This window comes from Thalassophryne amazonica, chromosome 16 (genome assembly GCF_902500255.1).
Source record: "Thalassophryne amazonica chromosome 16, fThaAma1.1, whole genome shotgun sequence".
In the NCBI taxonomy this organism is placed as follows: Eukaryota; Metazoa; Chordata; class Actinopteri; order Batrachoidiformes; family Batrachoididae; genus Thalassophryne; species Thalassophryne amazonica.
This window is the reverse complement of record NC_047118.1, coordinates 85,011,806-85,031,839: the sequence shown is the minus strand read 5'-3', so window position 1 is coordinate 85,031,839 and position 20,034 is coordinate 85,011,806. Positions and strand designations below refer to the sequence as shown.

Here is a 20,034-nt window from a genome sequence, read left to right as displayed (position 1 = left end):
TCAGGCTGACAGAGCAGACCGACTGCAAACAAAAAAACATTAAGAACGACAGCAAAACGAAATACGAATTGAGGTTTTTGGCGCCATTCGTTCAAATTTTTTCAACAGTTTAAAAATCCTGCCGAAGCGCCAAGTGCAGGACCAAAGCTGTGCAATGGTTAAAAAAAGTCCAGATTTCTTGTTTCGTTTGGGCTTCGTTGCCCTTCGTTAAGTGCTGTGTGACCGGACCTTAAGATTAAGACTTTATATTTACTCTGTGTGGGTGAATGGTTTTATTATTTGAAATAGTCTGAACAGTTCACATGAAGACTGCAGCTTTCAGTTTTTCAGCCAATCAATGGATGTATTTCGACTTATGAGTAACTTAAAGAAACCTGTTAACAATCACATAACTTATCTCCAACTTATGACTGGCATGTGTTGAAAATACTGTGCGTGCTCAAAATTTTTCGATGTGCTATGCCGTGTACCAGCGTGCTTCAGCATGCTCTTAAATTATATGAACTTACCCATAAGTTATTTGGCACATTTTTCATATGTCAGCATACGCAGGCTAACTCGTCAAGGAGTGACAGGGCCACGAGAAAAGAGAAACCACACTAACCCTACGTCAGCGACGGGCAAAATGAGGACAGGTCAGATCTGGAGTGGGCGCACGTAATGCTCCATTCTACATGTACCACACCACAGAACCACTCTGGGTCCTGGATCACAGCCAGTCAGGCTCTGCTAGACGCTTCAACTCCCCCATTGCTAAATATTTATGATTCGAACCGCGTGTAAGCAGTCAGCAGAGGTGCTGCTGGAGGACCAGGTTCCCTCTGATCTAGTGTACCGTATACTGAAACATCAGACCGACGTTGCAGACCGAACGGTCTGCCCTGCCGTCACTGTGCATGCGTCATTTTGGAGTACAGCATCTCCTCTGAGACTGAGTCTCTCCACCCAAAGTGATGAAACGGATTAATGGTAGGGATGTGAATCGTACAACAACTCACGATTCACTTCGATACAGATTCTTGGGGTGACGATTCGATTCAAAGAGCTCTGAGAAATAGTTATACAACCCCTGGCAAAAATTATGGAATCACCGGCCTCAGAGGATGTTCATTCAGTTGTTTAATTTTGTAGAAAAAAAGCAGATCACAGACATGACACAAAACTAAAGTCATTTCAAATGGCAACTTTCTGGCTTTAAGAAACACTATAAGAAATTAAGGAAAAAAAGATTGTGGCAGTCAGTAACTGTTACTTTTTTAGACCAAGCAGAGGGAAAAAATATGGAATCACTCAATTCTGAGGAAAAAATTATGGAATCACCCTGTAAATTTTCATCCCCCAAATTAACACCTGCATCAAATCAGATCTGCTCATTGACATTGACCCTATGCCATGACATTGACCCTATGTGTCTTTTTGCAAGGAATGTTTTTGCGGTTTTTGCTCTATGGCAAGATGCATTATCATCTTGAAAAATGATTTCATCATCCCCAAACATCCTTTCAATTGTCCAAAATGTCAACATAAACTTGTGCATTTATTGATGATGTAATGACAGTCATCTCCCCAGTGCCTCTACCTGACATGCAGCCCCACATCATCAATAACTGTGGAAATTTACATGTTCTCTTCAGGCAGTCATCTTTATAAATCTCATTGGAAAGGCACCAAACAAAAGTTCCAGCATCATCACCTTGCCCAATGCAGATTTGAGATTCATCACTGAATATGACTTTCATCCAGTCATCCACAGTCCACGATTGCTTTTCCTTAGCCCATTGTAACCTTGTTTTTTTTCTGTTTAGGTGTTAATGATGCCTTTCATTTAGCTTTTCTGTATGTAAATCCCATTTCCTTTAGGCGGTTTCTTACAGTTCGGTCACAGACATTGACTCCAGTTTCCTCCCATTCATTCCTCATTTGTTTTGTTGTACATTTTTCGATTTTTGAGACACATTGCTTTACGTTTTCTGTCTTGACGCTTTGTCTTCCTTGGTCTACCAGTATGTTTGCCTTTAACAACCTTCCCATGTTTGTATTTGGTCCAGAGTTTAGACACAGCTGACTGTGAACAACCAACATCTTTTGCAACATTGCGTGATGATTTACTCTCTTTTAAGAGTTTGATAATCCTCTCCTTTGTTTCAATTGACATCTCTCGTGTTGGAGCCATGATTCATGTCAGTCCACTTGGTGCAACAGCTCTCCAAGGTGTGTTCCCTCCTTTTTAGATGCAGACTAACGACCAGATCTGATATGATGCAGGTGTTAGTTTTGGGGATGAAAATTTACAGGGTGATTCCATAATTTATTCCTCAGAATTGAGTGATTCCATATTTTTTTTTTCCTCTGCTTGGTCTAAAAAAGTAACCGTTAATGACTGCCACAATCTTTTTTTCTTGATTTCTTATAGTGTTTCTTAAAGCCAGAAAGTTGCCATTTGAAATAACTTTAGTTTTGTGTCATGTCTATGATCTGCTTTTTTCTACAAAATTAAACAACTGAATGAACATCCTCCGAGGCCAGTGATTCCATAATTTTTGCCAGGGGTTGTATTACTTAAAAAATGTTTAAGAAAATGCAGCTTTACAAGGTTAATCAAGTGATTCTACAAGGTCTGTCAAAGTAACGGCCCTTTTTATTTTTTTCAAAAACTATATGGATTTCATTCATATGTTTTTACGTCAGACATGCTTGAACCCTCATGCACATGCGTGAGTTTTTCCACGCCTGTCGGTGATGTCATTCGCCTGTGAGCACGCCTTGGGAAGGAGTGGTCCCGCCCCCTCATCGGATTTTCATTGTCTGGAAATGGCGGAATGAAAAGGACTTTTTTTTTCCATCAGAATTTTTTCAGAAGCTGTTAGAGACTGGCACCTGGAAACCATTCGAAAAATTTATCTGGCTTTCGGTGAAAATTTTACGGGCTTCACAGAGAATAAGGTCTGTTATTACAGCTTTAAGGACCCCTTTAAGGACGCTCGGCGCGCCGCGCTCCGAGCTGTGACGACGCGGCACAAGCCACCGGACCATTTCTAAACGGATGGCTCTGTGGATACGAGACCGTCATGTGCTCTTTCTCTGGTTATCACAAGAGCTGGACATCAGCCATTTTCCGGCAGATTTCACTTTTAACAAGATATTTTGTCATGGAAAGCCGCGCGGAGGCTTCGCGTGTAAAGACCGATTCGCTTTGGAAGCGAGACAAAGGAACACCTCTGTTTTGGCATGTCAGAGGACAAGTTTGGACATGTCTATCTCAGCTTTCAATGCTTACCAGTCCAGTAAGAATCAGTGAAATTGTGGAGAGCTGGACACACACACACACACACACACAGAGGATTGTCTGTCTGTCTGTCTGTCTGTGATCATTCATGACCTGATCACTTTCCTGTCTGCAGGAAAATTGTGGACCGCATCGACACGGATGGTGACGGTTACATCAGCCACGCGGAGCTGTACAGCTGGATCAAACACCGGCAGAGAAGATACATCGAAGAGAACGTGGACAAACACTGGAAGGACTACGACACCAGCAAGGACGGCAAGATCGGCTGGGAGGAGTACAAAAACGTCACCTACGGCTACTATCTGGGTAAGACTGAGCTGGAAGTTTTTTGTTTTTTAATTCCTCTCAAACAAAAGTTGTCGTTCCGTCTTTCTGTCCTCCGATGAATGTTGTAAGCACAACTCCTCCTAAACCACTTGGTGTGTGTGAATCAGTGTCTCTGGAGTAGTGCTGGGTTGAAAAGATCAATTTACTGATTTTAAATCGATTCTCATTTTATTTCCCGCAGATCGATTCATACATTCAAAGATTAATTAAAATATATTATACAAATAATGAATGTTTAGGAGTTCAGTGGTACGAATATTTCACGGGGTGAAAACTGGAACAAACCATTCAATGAGGCGAATCTTCTTACATTGAAAGAATGTAAATACATTCATTATTTGTTCTATATAAACCGCTAAAATAGATCCTTGTCATTTGATATTTTCTTAATTGATAAACAACAGAAAAGGGACTTAGATTTTGGTGTTCCACTGCTGCTCAAGTCCAACATGAACGTTTATATAGGAGTTCAAAATTGTGAGGATGTAGTCTGTGATCCCGTCCATGGACTTTGTGTACTTCCAAAAAAAGACTTTGTGTAGTTCCACAGTGCAGCAAAAAAAAAAAAAAAAAAAAAAATCACACCAGCTTTTCATCCTAACAGCTCGTCATGCCTCCAGGCGGCTTACGGCGGAGTGGACTTGTTCGTTTTTGTTTTTTTTTCTGTTAGGAGAATTAGCACCTTCAATTAGCTCCTTCAAATCATCATCCGTCAACAAAACACTTTGATAAGCCAGTGGTACTCTGAGAGCACTGTTACTGTTTTTTTTTTTTTTATTCAACAAAATGTGTCAAATGTTGTGTAGATGTCAGACTGGATGTGAATAAATGTGCAGTTTGGTTCGATCTTGTATCATGTCACAAATTAGGGACTAATGAGTTGCTGTCTTTCCAGATGATAATGAGTTTGATGATATCGAGGATAAGGCTACCTACAAATCAATGTTAACCCGGGACGAAAGGCGCTTCAAGGCAGCTGACCGAGACAACGATGGCGTCGCCACACGGGAGGAGTTCACCGCCTTCCTTCACCCAGAGGAGTTTGACTACATGAAGGACGTGGTGGTGCAGGTATGACCGTCGCTAGTGGACTAGTGGTTAGCACTGATACCTCACAGCAAGATGGTTATGGGATCGCTTCCTGCCCTTCCTGTGTGGAGTTTGCATGTTCTCCCTGTGTTTGCGTAGGTTCTCTCCGGAGGTTCCGGCTTCCTCCCACAGCCAAACACGTGCAGCTTTGGTGGATTGGAAACTTTAAATTGTCTGTAGGTGTGTGAATGTGTGTTTGTTTGTCTATATGGCCGGTGTACCCCGCCTCACACCCTATGACTGCTGGGATAGGCTCTACCCCCCACCGGTGAGCCTTGAGTAAGCGGGTATAGAAAATGGACAGTGGGATGTTTTCCCCTCAATCTTATTTCTGATTTGTGCCACATTTATTATTTGTGGTTTTAGATGTTGATACAGAATTCAATGCAAAATTTAACACAATCATGAAATACAGTTTTTAAATTGCCGGAGTGTCACTCACATGGTGAGGGAGTGTCAGTTCCAACATTCTGGCGTGTGGGGCGTATCTCTGTGGGCATGATCCAGCACACAGGAGCTTCAGTGACGAGGACACAGGACACACCCACATTTCATCTGGCTGGAACAAATGGACGGTTTCATTTAGCAGGCAGGGATGGTGTGGTTGTGTGAGTGGTTGTCATCCAGGTCCCAAGCTGATTGCATAGCGTGGTGGATGCGGCAGTGCGTGGCACAGACATGTGCCCTCTGACCTGGTGCCTGCTTAGAAACAAACTTCAGTGAACCTGAGTGTGGAGCTGAATTCTGGATGGACTCGCCAGGTGACACGACGCCGTTCACACAGTGAAGTGTGTGCATATGGATATAAAAGCCCACATCAGTGGAACACGCGAGTCACCATGGCAACAGGAGGGGGAAAGGTGAAATCCTACTGTGCTGCCTTAATACAGTTAAAAAATTTTAAAAAGGCAAATGTGTCCAAAGGCTGAGCTTCTGCAAACTGCTGACTGATACAATACACAAGAAAAGGAAGAAAGAAAAACTGTTTCAACTCAAGCACTCCAGTTAGCAACTGTACTTCTTTTTTCTTTTCTTTTTCTTTTTTAAAACAGAGATGACATTTTATATAGATGTATACAGTAGTGTTCAGAATAATAGTAGTGCTATGACTGAATGCCACACTACTATTATTGTGAACACCCCCTTTTCTACTTTTTTTTTACTAACAGCCCAATTTCATAGCCTTAACAGTGTGCATATCATGAATGCTTGGTCTTGTTGGATTTGTGAGAATCTACTGAATCTACTGGTACCTTGTTTCCCATGTAACAATAAGAAATATACTCAAAACCTGGATTAATCTTTTTAGTCACGTAGCACTACTACTATTCTGAACGCTACTGTAGGTGTCAGGAATTACTTTACTACAGGCAGTGGGGCACAAAAAGAGGAAAAAAATGAAATTGTTACTGTTTTGTATGAATTTTTTCAACATTTTTTCAAAGAAAGTATTTTAAAGTTTTACTGTCCAAAAGCATTTTTAAATTGATGAATGTTTAGACACCGTGATAAGTAAGTGATGACATGTTTGATCCCGGCGCCTCGCTGCTGAATGACTGTCTCTATTCTGACAGTGAAATTGTTCACGACTCTGTCCAACATGTCGTTCAGAATTCTCCTGATTTCTGTCTTGTTCTCTTTCAGCCTGTCAGTTGTGTTTGGGTTGTCCTCATGCATTTTCAGGTAGCCCCAGAGAAAGTCATCCGGTGGGCTCAGATCAGGGGACTAGTGCAGCCATGGTTTGTCTGTCCTCCTCGAGATTAATCAGTCGCCTGGAAAGTATTGCCTGAGGTATTGAATGGTCGGAACAGTGAGGTTATGAGGTGGTGCAACATCCTGTTGAAACACAACTGTGTTCATGTCGAAACCCCTTCTCCGTCTCTGAAGCATTTTGATGTATCGATCCGTAGTCACTGTCACCTGATGACCACCATCATCTTCAAAAAAGTATGGGCCAAAAATGCCACCATACGTCTTTTTTTGTTGTTGTTGTTTTTTTTCTACATTGAGGTTTTTCAACATGTTCATGAGGTTGTTCACTGGACCAAAACCTGAAGTTTTGCTTATTCACATGACCACTCAAATGGAAGTGCACCTCATCGCTAAAGAGAAGACTTATTGGTTTATGAGGCCTATTGTCTGGCCAAACTTGTAGCGTTCAGTCTTGTTGGCTTGAATTTGCGCTTGTAGAATCTACACTTTGTAGGGAAACATTTTCAAATCATCGTGGATAATTCGGCGCACAGATCTGCTGGCAATACCCGCTTGCTGTGACAGACATCTGGTGGACTTGCGGGGCGACTGTTCCAACTAGTCCCTGCCGGCGTCCTCACTATGAACTTTGGGCCATAATGGCCTTTGTTATCGTTAACCACACTTCCAGTGTTTCTAAACTTTTCCAACAAACGTGTGATCGTATGGCGATGGGGAAGTTTCTTCCCAGGATATTCATGTCGAAATTGCCTCTGAACAAGAGAGAGGTGTCTTTGCTGCTAAATACAGTTCCACAGTCTTTGTCGTAGTGGTCCATCTCGGTATCAAATAAAACTTACAGGTCTGCTCTGCAACTCAACTCTGTGCCCCACCCTGTACTTCACTGTAAGTCTGCTCTTTCTCAGGGAATCTGTCTGTAGTGCACTGTGCTCCTTTGGCCTCTAGAAGGCTCACTACTGAAACTGCAGCTGATCTGTTGTGGCACAGCAGCAGCTGTAAAGGGGTGATTCTTAGACTACGGGCACTTATATCCTTTGATCATATTGTATGAAAAACAGAAAAAAGGGGAAATTTCACACTTTTATAGTCATCTTTTCAATGAAAGTGTGTTAAGAAATTTGTTCTAGTAGTCTATGATGACTTTTTCACTTGCTTGTCCCACACCCAGACTTTTGATCTTCAATGATAAAAATGAATGGTAAATGTTTTTTTCTAATGTTTTAAAATATCTCTGAATAAAATATCAGTAAAATAATCATAACATAAGTGGGTGATTCTTTAACTACGGGCACTATTGGCCTTGTAAATGTAATTTCCACCACACCATTGCCTTACAATATAAAGCACCTTGGGACAACTGTTGTGATTTGGTGCTATATAAATGTGCTCTGATGTCACTGTTTATCTCCATAGAAACTACCCAAACAATCTTTCATACAAACTGTTTAAAGGGACATTACAGTGTTGTGGTGGAAATTACAGCAATAGTGTGGGACAACTACATTTTGTTTAAAAAAATCACAACAGTTGTATGACACTGAATACCCCAATTAAGTTTTGATTATTTTACTGATATTTTATTCAGAGATATTTTAAAATATTAGAAAAAACATTTCTTTACCATTCAAGCACAAAACGGCAATATTTGCATATAATGATGCTGAAAAAAGGTGAAAAAGTCAGACTACTAGAACAAATTTCTTAAAACACTTTCATTGTGTTTTCCTGGTTCTTTCCCTCAGCCCCAACCAGTCTCAGCAGAAGACTGCCCCTCCCTGAGCCTGGTTCTGCTGGAGGTTTCTTCCTGTTAAAAGGGAGTTTTTCCTTCCCACTGTGGCCAAGTGCTTGCTCATAGGGGGTCGTTTTGACCGTTGGGGTTTTTCATAATTATTGTATGGCCTTGCCTTGCAATGTGGAGCTCCTTGGGGCAACTGTTTGTTGTGATTTGGCGCTATATAAGAAACAAGTTGATTGATTGATTGATTGTAAAGATAACTATAAAAGTGTGAAATTTCCCCTTTTTTCTGTTTTTCATACAATATGATCAAAGGACATAAGTGCCCGTAGTCTAAGAATCACCCATTTACACTATTGTGCAGAGGTCTGGGGCAATAATTATAAATGTACAACACAACCATTATTCATACTGCAGAAAAGAGCTATAAGAATAATTCATTTTAATTCAAAAGAATAATAATTCATTTTTACTTTTTTACTTTTTTTTTTTTTTTTTTTTTTTTACTTTTTCACCGCGCTCCAACGCCTAAAGAAGACCTCTAACGGTCGAAACATCGCGACGGAGCACTTTTATCAGCTAACTTTCATCAGCGTTGGCAAGCTAACTAGCTTGCTAACGCTTTCGTTTTTATTTTTATTTTATTTTTTAGCACTGTTGTCGTGTGTTACCTGTGCTGCTCCACAGCCTGTCCAGTGGATTTTTATTTTATTTTTTAGCACTGTTGTCATGTGTTACCTGTGCTGCTCCACAGCCTGTTCAGTGGATTTTTATTTTATTTTTTAGCACTGTTGTCGTGTGTTACTACCTGTGCTGCTCCACAGCCTGTCCAGTGGATTTTTATTTTATTTTTTAGCACTGTTGTCGTGTGTTACCTGTGCTGCTCCACAGCCTGTCCAGTGGATTTTTATTTTATTTTTTAGCACTGTTGTCATGTGTTACCTGTGCTGCTCCACAGCCTGTTCAGTGGATTTTTATTTTATTTTTTAGCACTGTTGTCGTGTGTTACTACCTGTGCTGCTCCACAGCCTGTTCAGTGGATTTTTATTTTATTTTTTAGCACTGTTGTCATGTGTTACCTGTGCTGCTCCACAGCCTGTCCAGTGGATTTTTATTTTATTTTTTAGCACTGTTGTCGTGTGTTACCTGTGCTGCTCCACAGCCTGTCCAGTGGATTTTTATTTTATTTTTTAGCACTGTTGTCGTGTGTTACCTGTGCTGCTCCACAGCCTGTTCAGTGGATTTTTATTTTATTTTTTAGCACTGTTGTCGTGTGTTACCTGTGCTGCTCCACAGCCTGTCCAGTGGATTTTTATTTTATTTTTTGGTACTGTTGTCATGTGTTACTACCTGTGCTGCTCCACAGCCTGTTCAGTGGATTTTTATTTTATTTTTTAGCACTGTTGTCGTGTGTTACCTGTGCTGCTCCACAGCCTGTTCAGTGGATTTTTATTTTATTTTTTAGCACTGTTGTCGTGTGTTACCTGTGCTGCTCCACAGCCTGTTCAGTGGATTTTTATTTTATTTTTTAGCACTGTTGTCGTGTGTTACCTGTGCTGCTCCACAGCCTGTTCAGTGGATTTTTATTTTATTTTTTAGCACTGTTGTCGTGCGTTACCTGTGCTGCTCCACAGCCTGTCCAGTGGATTTTTATTTTATTTTTTAGCACTGTTGTCGTGTGTTACCTGTGCTGCTCCACAGCCTGTTCAGTGGATTTTTATTTTATTTTTTAGCACTGTTGTCGTGTGTTACCTGTGCTGCTCCACAGCCTGTCCAGTGGATTTTTATTTTATTTTTTGGTACTGTTGTCATGTGTTACTACCTGTGCTGCTCCACAGCCTGTTCAGTGGATTTTTATTTTATTTTTTAGCACTGTTGTCGTGTGTTACCTGTGCTGCTCCACAGCCTGTTCAGTGGATTTTTATTTTATTTTTTAGCACTGTTGTCGTGTGTTACCTGTGCTGCTCCACAGCCTGTTCAGTGGATTTTTATTTTATTTTTTAGCACTGTTGTCGTGTGTTACCTGTGCTGCTCCACAGCCTGTTCAGTGGATTTTTATTTTATTTTTTAGCACTGTTGTCGTGCGTTACCTGTGCTGCTCCACAGCCTGTCCAGTGGATTTTTATTTTATTTTTTAGCACTGTTGTCGTGTGTTACCTGTGCTGCTCCACAGCCTGTTCAGTGGATTTTTATTTTATTTTTTAGCACTGTTGTCGTGTGTTACCTGTGCTGCTCCACAGCCTGTCCAGTGGATTTTTATTTTATTTTTTGGTACTGTTGTCATGTGTTACTACCTGTGCTGCTCCACAGCCTGTTCAGTGGATTTTTATTTTATTTTTTAGCACTGTTGTCGTGTGTTACCTGTGCTGCTCCACAGCCTGTTCAGTGGATTTTTATTTTATTTTTTAGCACTGTTGTCGTGTGTTACCTGTGCTGCTCCACAGCCTGTTCAGTGGATTTTTATTTTATTTTTTGGTACTGTTGTCATGTGTTACCTGTGCTGCTCCACAGCCTGTTCAGTGGATTTTTATTTTATTTTTTAGCACTGTTGTCATGTGTTACCTGTGCTGCTCCACAGCCTGTTCAGTGGATTTTTATTTTATTTTTTGGTACTGTTGTCATGTGTTACCTGTGCTGCTCCACAGCCTGTCCAGTGGATTTTTATTTTATTTTTTGGTACTGTTGTCATGTGTTACCTGTGCTGCTCCACAGCCTGTCCAGTGGATTTTTATTTTATTTTTTAGCACTGTTGTCGTGTGTTACCTGTGCTGCTCCACAGCCTGTCCAGTGGATTTTTATTTTATTTTTTAGCACTGTTGTCGTGTGTTACTACCTGTGCTGCTCCACAGCCTGTTCAGTGGCTTTTTATTTTATTTTTTAGCACTGTTGTCATGTGTTACCTGTGCTGCTCCACAGCCTGTTCAGTGGATTTTTATTTTATTTTTTGGCACTGTTGTCGTGTGTTACCTGTGCTGCTCCACAGCCTGTTCAGTGGATTTTTATTTTATTTTTTAGCACTGTTGTCGTGCTGCTCCACAGCCTGCCTAGTGGATTTTTATTTTATTTTACCACTGTTGTCGTGCGTTACCTGTGCTGTTCCACGGCCTGTCTAGTGGGTTTTTATTTATTTATTTTTTTTACCACCGTTGTCGTGCGTTACCTGTGCTGCTCTGCAGCCTGTCTAGTGGATTTTTATTTTATTTTTGCACCGTTGTCGTGCGTTCGCTGTTGCCGTGCGTTACTTGTGCTGCTTCATGGCCTGTCTGGTGCCTTAACTAAAGCACTCCTTCTGCTGAATCACCTCTAAATTATTTACACATTATTCACTTTGCGTGTTTTTAGGAATCCACTAGGTTGCGTAGCTACTAGCTTTTAGCCGATTTAGCATGGCGGCTTCTCCTGTCTCTCCCGCACTTTTCTGCTCTGGTTGTGAAATGTTTAGTTGTTCCTCGGCCTCCTTTAGCAGTAACGGTACTTGTAATAAGTGCAGCTTATTCGTAGCTTTGGAGGCCAGGCTGGGCGAATTGGAGACTCGGCTCCGCACCGTGGAAAATTCTACAGCTAACCAGGCCCCTGTAGTCGGTGCGGACCAAGGTGGCTTAGCCACCGTTAGTTCCCCCCTGGCGGATCCCGGGCAGTCGGGAAAGCAGGCTGACTGGGTGACTGTGAGGAGGAAGCGTAGCCCTAAACAGAAGCCCCGTGTACACCATCAACCCGTGCACATCTCTAACCGTTTTTCCCCACTCGACGATACACTCGCCGAGGATCAAACTCTGGTTATTGGCGACTCTGTTTTGAGAAATGTGAAGTTAGCGACACCAGCAACCATTGTCAATTGTCTTCCGGGGGCCAGAGCAGGCGACATTGAAGGAAATTTGAAATTGCTGGCTAAGGCTAAGCGTAAATTTGGTAAGATTGTAATTCACGTCGGCAGTAATGACACTCGGTTACGCCAATCGGAGGTCACTAAAATTAACATTAAATCGGTGTGTAACTTTGCAAAAACAATGTCGGACTCTGTAGTTTTCTCTGGGCCCCTCCCCAATCAGACCGGGAGTGACATGTTTAGCCGCATGTTCTCCTTGAATTGCTGGCTGTCTGAGTGGTGTCCAAAAAATGAGGTGGGCTTCATTGATAATTGGCAAAGCTTCTGGGGAAAACCTGGTCTTGTTAGGAGAGACGGCATCCATCCCACTTTAGATGGAGCAGCTCTCATTTCTAGAAATCTGGCCAATTTTCTTGGATCCTCCAAACTGTGACTGTCTAGCGTTGGGACCAGGAGGCAGAGCTGTGGTCTTATACACCTCTCTGCAGCTTCTCTCCCCCTGCCATCCCCTCATTACCCCATCCCCGTAGAGACGGTGCCTGCTTCCAGACCACCAATAACCAGCAAAAATCTATTTAAGCAAAAAAATTCAAAAAGAAAAAATAATATAGCACCTTCAACTGCACCACAGACTAAAACAGTTAAATGTGGTCTATTAAACATTAGGTCTCTCTCTTCTAAGTCCCTGTTGGTAAATGATATAATAATTGATCAACGTATTGATTTATTCTGCCTAACAGAAACCTGGTTACAGCAGGATGAATATGTTAGTTTAAATGAGTCAACACCCCCGAGTCACACTAACTGTCAGAATGCTCGTAGTACGGGCCGGGGCGGAGGATTAGCAGCAATCTTCCATTCCAGCTTATTAATTAATCAAAAACCTAGACAGAGCTTTAATTCATTTGAAAGCTTGTCTCTTAGTCTTTTCCATCCAAATTGGAAGTCCCAAAATCCAGTTTTATTTGTTATTATCTATCGTCCACCTGGTCGTTACTGTGAGTTTCTCTGTGAATTTTCAGACCTTCTGTCTGACTTAGTGCTTAGCTCAGATAAGATACTTATAGTGGGCGATTTTAACATCCACACAGATGCTGAGAATGACAGCCTCAACACTGCATTTAATCTATTATTAGACTCTATTGGCTTTGCTCAAAAAGTAAATGAGTCCACCCACCACTTTAATCATATCTTAGATCTTGTTTTGACTTATGGTATGGAAATAGAAGACTTAACAGTATTCCCTGAAAACTCCCTTCTGTCTGATCATTTTTTAATAACATTTACATTTACCCTGATGGACTACCCTGCAGTGGGGAATAAGTTTCATTACACTAGAAGTCTTTCAGAAAGCGCTGTAACTAGGTTTAAGGATATGATTCCTTCTTTATGTTCTCTATTGTCATATACCAACACAGAGCAGAGTAGCTACCTAAACTCTGTAAGGGAGTTAGAGTATCTCGTCAATAGTTTTACATCCTCATTGAAGACAACTTTGGATGCTGTAGCTCCTCTGAAAAAGAGAGCTTTAAATCAGAAGTGTCTGACTCCGTGGTATAACTCACAAACTCGTAGCTTAAAGCAGATAACCCGTAAGTTGGAGAGGAAATGGCGTCTCACTAATTTAGAAGATCTTCACTTAGCCTGGAAAAAGAGTTTGTTGCTCTATAAAAAAGCCCTCCGTAAAGCTAGGACATCTTTCTACTCATCACTAATTGAAGAAAATAAGAACAACCCCAGGTTTCTTTTCAGCACTGTAGCCAGGCTGACAGAGTCAGAGCTCTATTGAGCTGAGTATTCCATTAACTTTAACTAGTAATGACTTCATGACTTTCTTTGCTAACAAAATTTTGACTATTAGAGAAAAAATTACTCATAACCATCCCAAAGATGTATCGTTATCTTTGGCTGCTTTCAGTGATGCCGGTATTTGGTTAGACTCTTTCTCTCCGATTGTTCTGTCTGAGTTATTTTCATTAGTTACTTCCTCCAAACCATCAACATGTTTATTAGACCCCATTCCTGCCAGGCTGCTCAAGGAAGTCCTACCATTATTTAATGCTTCAATCTTAAATATTATCAACTTATCTTTGTTAGTTGGCTATGTACCACAGGCTTTTAAGGTGGCAGTAATTAAACCATTACTTAAAAAGCCATCACTTGACCCAGCTATTTTAGCTAATTATAGGCCAATCTCCAACCTTCCTTTTCTCTCAAAGATTCTTGAGAGGGTAGTTGTAAAACAGCTAACTGATCACCTGCAGAGGAATGGTCTATTTGAAGAGGTTCAGTCAGGTTTTAGAATTCATCATAGTACAGAAACAGCATTAGTGAAGGTTACAAATGATCTTCTTATGGCTTCGGACAGTGGACTTATCTTTGTGCTTGTTCTGTTGGACCTCAGTGCTGCTTTTGATACTGTTGACCATAAAATTTTATTACAGAGATTAGAGCATGTCATAGGTATTAAAGGCACTGCGCTGCGGTGGTTTGAATCATATTTGTCTAATAGATTACAGTTTGTTCATGTAAATGGGGAATCTTCTTCGCAGACTAAAGTTAATTATGGAGTTCCACAAGGTTCTGTGCTGGGACCAATTTTATTCACTTTATACATGCTTCCCTTAGGCAGTATTATTAGACGGTATTGCTTAAATTTTCATTGTTACGCAGATGATACCCAGCTTTATCTATCCATGAAGCCAGAGGACACACACCAATTAGCTAAACTGCAGGATTGTCTTACAGACATAAAGACATGGATGACCTCTAATTTCCTGCTTTTAAACTCAGATAAAACTGAAGTTATTGTACTTGGCCCCACAAATCTTAGAAGCATGGTGTCTAACCAGATCTTTACTCTGGATGGCATTTCCCTGACCTCTAGTAATACTGTGAGAAATCTTGGAGTCATTTTTGATCAGGATATGTCATTCAAAGCGCATATTAAACAAATATGTAGGACTGCCTTTTTGCATTTACGCAATATCTCTAAAATCAGAAAGGTCTTGTCTCAGAGTGATGCTGAAAAACTAATTCATGCATTTATTTCCTCTAGGCTGGACTATTGTAATTCTTTATTATCAGGTTGTCCTAAAAGTTCCCTAAAAAGCCTTCAGTTAATTCAAAATGCTGCAGCTAGAGTACTGACGGGGACTAGCAGGAGAGAGCATATCTCACCCGTGTTGGCCTCTCTTCATTGGCTTCCTGTTAATTCTAGAATTAATTCTTCTTCTTACTTATAAGGTTTTGAATAATCAGGTCCCATCTTATCTTAGGGACCTCGTAGTACCATATCACCCTAATAGAGCGCTTCGCTCTCAGACTGCAGGCTTACTTGTAGTTCCTAGGGTTTGTAAGAGTAGAATGGGAGGCAGAGCCTTCAGCTTTCAGGCTCCTCTCCTGTGGAACCAGCTCCCAATTCAGATCAGGGAGACAGACACCCTCTCTACTTTTAAGATTAGGCTTAAAACTTTCCTTTTCGCTAAGGCTTATAGTTAGGGCTGGATCGGGTGACCCTGGACTATCCCTTGGTTATGCTGCTTTAGACGTAGACTGTGGGGGGGTTCCCATGATGCACTGTTTCTTTCTCTTTTTGCTCTGTATGCATCACTCCGCATTTAATCATTAGTGATCGATCTCTGCCCCCCTCCACAGCATGTCTTTTTCCTGGTTCTTTCCCTCAGCCCCAACCAGTCTCAGCAGAAGACTGCCCCTCCCTGAGCCTGGTTCTGCTGGAGGTTTCTTCCTGTTAAGAGGGAGTTTTTCCTTCCCACTGTTGCCAAGTGCTTGCTCACAGGGGGTCGTTTTGACCGTTGGGGTTTTTCATAATTATTGTATGGCCTTGCCTTACAATATAAAGCGCCTTGGGGCAACTGTTTGTTGTGATTTGGCGCTATATAAAAAAAAAGTTGATTGATTGATTGATAATACTGGTTATAGAGACCACACAAATTCATTATTCTTAAAATCAAAAATTTTAAAATTTACTGATCTGGTTCATTTTCAAAAAGTACAAATCGCATATAAAGCAAACAATTTACTTCCTGGAAATATTAAAAACGTAGAGTAGGGGATTATAATCTGAGGGGGGAGTTTAACTTCAAACATCAGTGGGCACGTACAACATTAAAAGGTTTTTGTATTTCTGTTTTGTGGAGTGAGGATGTGGAACAGATTGAGGGTGGAGCTCAAGCAATGTCCAAGCATGAACCAGTTTAAGCAGCGGTATAGGTACATGGTTTTTTTTTCTAGGTATTAGGAGGAGGAAGGGTGTTGAGGGTTAGGGTGTTTTGTTGATTTAGTTGTGTGCACTTTGTTTTTCTATCTTGTAAATATGTAGTATAAAATCACACGCATTGCATATGTATGTAGGTATGTGTATCTACACTAGAGATGTTTATGATGACGGGACTTGAGTTTGTGTTGTGTTAAATGTGTTTGTAGCATGGCCCAAGCAGAGGGTCACCCCTTAGAGTCTGGTCTGCTTGAGGTTTCTTCCTCAATACATCGGAGGGAGTTTTTCTTTACCACTGTCGCCTGTGTGCTTGCTCTGGGGGTTGTAATGAGTATATATGTATGTTTGTATGTATATATGGGGTGGGCGTTTATAAGCTTTGCTTCTGATCACCCCCTTTTGGTCACACGTCACTGTGGAATTGTCTTGTGTATCAGTTTTTTGTTACTGTTGAGTTTGTGTGCCAAATAAATTCATTCATTCAAAGTTCACGTCACACCTCCCCTAGTGGTATAGACTGTAGAAACCAAATTTAAATAGTTTTTTTCTTAGATCTCACCCACACCATGAATGTCTTCAGTGGAATCCGGCAGCATTACCCCGTACGCGGGGAATCCGGCGGTATTGCACTTTTAGGAGTCACACTAAGAGTGAGCAGTTGCAGGACTGGTCGAGAACTAACTGGTTTCTCGTTTTAGGAAACTATGGAGGACATTGACAAGAACGGTGACGGCAAGATTGATTTAAAGGAATACATCGGTAAGAAACACATTTGATGACCTGCCAGATCTTTTGTTTAGAGGATGTGGAGGTCCTGTGTTATAGATGTCTGTTTTCCAGGTGACATGTTCACACCAGAAGACGGGGAAAGTGAGCCTGACTGGGTGCAGACGGAGAAGAAACAGTTCGTAGAGTTCAGAGATACCAACAAGGTCAAACCTGCATAGAGCTTTCCACTTCGATTATTGTTCAAATTGTACACTCCATCTCACATCAGAGGCCAGTTTTTCCCCAAAAATATGTTTTAGGCAGGGTGGTACTCAGCAAAACCTAAAGTTAAGTGATGTGCTCCTCAGTTTGGCGTCTGCTCACCTGAATTAGAAGCAAGTGTAAGACGGACTGTCCAAGTCCAGTAACGGCTTTCCAGAGCTGTTTGTGTGGAACGTCTGAATGTTGTTTACCTTTGTGTGAGTGAAGCGGTGTATGTCGCATGTGGTACCAGTGGACTGATCTTCCAGCCACGTCATCTTGCACCTCATGCTTGCATCTCCTGTGGCGTGTTTCAGGACGGCGCCCTGGATGCTGCGGAGGTGGCCCACTGGATTCTGCCAGGCGAGGTCGATCACGTTGACAATGAAGCCAAACATTTGATCCATGAGACGGACACAGACAAGGTAGGTCTGTTCCTACAGGACACGCATTGTTCAATTGATCTCTGATCTACGAGGTCTGTTAGAAAAGTATCATACCTTTTTATTTTTTGCAAAAACCATATGGATTTGAATCACGTGTGATTGCATCAGCCAAGCTTGAACCTTTGTGCGCATGCGTGAGTTTTTTCACGCCTGTCGGTTGCGTCATTTGCCTGTGAGCAGGCTTTGTGTGAGCAGTGGTCCACCCCTCTCGTCGGATTTTTATTGTGAATAAATGTCTGACCAATTTGGAGCTTTGCTGCATCAATTTTTTTCCAGAAACTGTGAGAGACCTCCAGGTGAACACCATTCGGAAAATTCAGATGGCTTTCAGCGACGATTTTATGGGGATTACACAGATTAAGGAGTGCTCCAGCAGGTTTAAAGACCGCCCACAGCGTCTGAGAGCGTGGCACACTCTGAGCGCTGATCGACAGGCTCAAACCCCGCTGAAACAACCAGATCATTTCCAACGTGAAGCTTTGTTGATCCGGGACGTCGTCTGACTTCCACAAAAAAAGGCAGAAGGCGTGGACATCAGCACTTTTTCGGCACATTCCACTGTTACAGGAGTTTTTTTCATGGAAAGAGGAGCGGAGGGATGCGCCACCGTGCCGCTCATGGCGCGGGACAAAACCACCTCCGTGTTGGTCTCACAGGACGGCTTTCAGATGGCTTTCAGACAGCTTTCAGTGGCTTTTCAGTCGTGTGAATATCCGAGAAATTGTGCATGAGCTGGACATGCCCCAACATGTCCTAAGAAGCTTCATCACGGCGTTGCTTTGCGGCATGCGGCTCAGCCGCGATGCGCGGAGTTCCTCCACTCCTCTTTCCATGACAAAAACTCCTGTAACAGTGGAATGTGCCGTTCATTTCCACACTGGACGCTGTGTTGATCCCGGACATCGTCTGACTAGCACAGAAATTGCGGAAGATGTGGACATCAGCACTTTTTGGCACACTGAGACAGACGTGTGGAGGAATTCCGCGCATCGGAACGTTTCCATATGGCGCAAAGTAACGCCGTGATGAAGCCTCACAGGACATGTTGGGGCATGTCCAGCTCATGCACAATTTCTCGGATATTCACACGACTGAAAAGCAACCGAAAGCCGTCTGAGCCATCTAAAGCTGTCCTGTGAGACCAACACGGAGGTGGTTTTGTGCCGTGCCATGAACGGCACGGTGGTGCATTCCTCTGCTCCTCTTTCCATGACAAAAACTCCTGTAACAGTGGAATGTGCCGAAAAAGTGCTGATGTCCACGTCTTCTGCCTTTTTTGTGGAAGTCAGACAACGTCCCAGATCAACAAGCTTCACGTTGGAAATGATCTGGTTGTTTCAGCCTGTCGATCGGCGCTCGGAGCGCGCCGCGTTCTCAGCAGCTGTGGGCGGTCTTTAAACCGGCTGGAGCACTCCTTAATCTGTGTAATCCCCATAAAATCGTCCCTGAAAGCCATCTGAATTTTCCGAATGGTGTCCACCTGGAGGTCTCTCACAGTTACTGGAAAAATTGATGCAGCAAAGCTCCAAATCGTTCAGACATTTATTCGCAATAAAAATCCGACGAGAGGGGTGGACCACTGCTCACACAGCCTGCTCACAGGCGAATGACGCAACCGACAGGTGTGAAAAAACTCACGCATGCGCACGAAGGTTGAAGCTTGGCTGATGAAATCACACGTGATTCAAATCCATATAGTTTTTGCAAAAAATAAAAAGGTTGGATACTTTTCTAACAGACCTTATTTATTAAAAATCTGACTTGATATTTATTGCTCCCCATGTGACGTCTTTGTACAGTTACAGGTTCTAAGAATGTAACTCAAATCTATTTAAGAATCAATAGAATCAATATAAATAAAGATTGAATTCAGTCCAGATAAAACATGAATCTCGATGTTTTGACACACACACACACACTGTGGTGAAGTTGGTTTTAGGTCTAATATTCGACAGACATAAGTCTGCACCATAACAAACATCGCTTTAACGAAACAAAGCGTTGAATTCAAGCTGTGTTTGGCTGCTCAGCGCAGAACGTACATTATAGAACATTACTAACATGTCATTCCAAGTTTTTTTTTTTTTGAGGTGAGGCTGACTGGATTTGTGCACTGGATTTGTGCAAATTACTGAGGATTTCATGCACCTCCCTGTTAAACAAACACACATCAAGCATCTCCCGCATTAATAAATAAGGGATTTATCAATCAAACAGATACAGATTCTTTGTCATCATTGTAAGAAGTACAACAAAAGATAAGGTGCAGCCTTTGAGTGCAAATGTAAACTACACGCAGACTTAAAAGGTCTGGAGAAAAAAAGAAAAATAAACATAAAATTTAACAGATCTAGTCAAATCAAATCAATTTTATTTATATAGCACCAAATCACAACAAACAGT

The 20,034-nt window shown here is 41.8% G+C and overlaps 1 protein-coding gene across 1 annotated transcript in view; it reads left to right on the top strand.

Annotated features, from left to right (window-relative positions):
* The window catches only part of rcn3 (reticulocalbin 3, EF-hand calcium binding domain), a 31,659-nt gene that overhangs the window by 6,628 nt on the left and 4,997 nt on the right, over positions 1 to 20,034 (top strand). Inside the window, exons 3-7 of the mRNA XM_034190742.1 lie at positions 3,402 to 3,595; positions 4,512 to 4,687; positions 16,915 to 16,975; positions 17,057 to 17,148; positions 17,503 to 17,610. Of these exons, the coding sequence (XP_034046633.1) occupies positions 3,402 to 3,595; positions 4,512 to 4,687; positions 16,915 to 16,975; positions 17,057 to 17,148; positions 17,503 to 17,610 (631 nt within the window). The remainder of the gene's footprint in view (positions 1 to 3,401; positions 3,596 to 4,511; positions 4,688 to 16,914; positions 16,976 to 17,056; positions 17,149 to 17,502; positions 17,611 to 20,034) is intronic.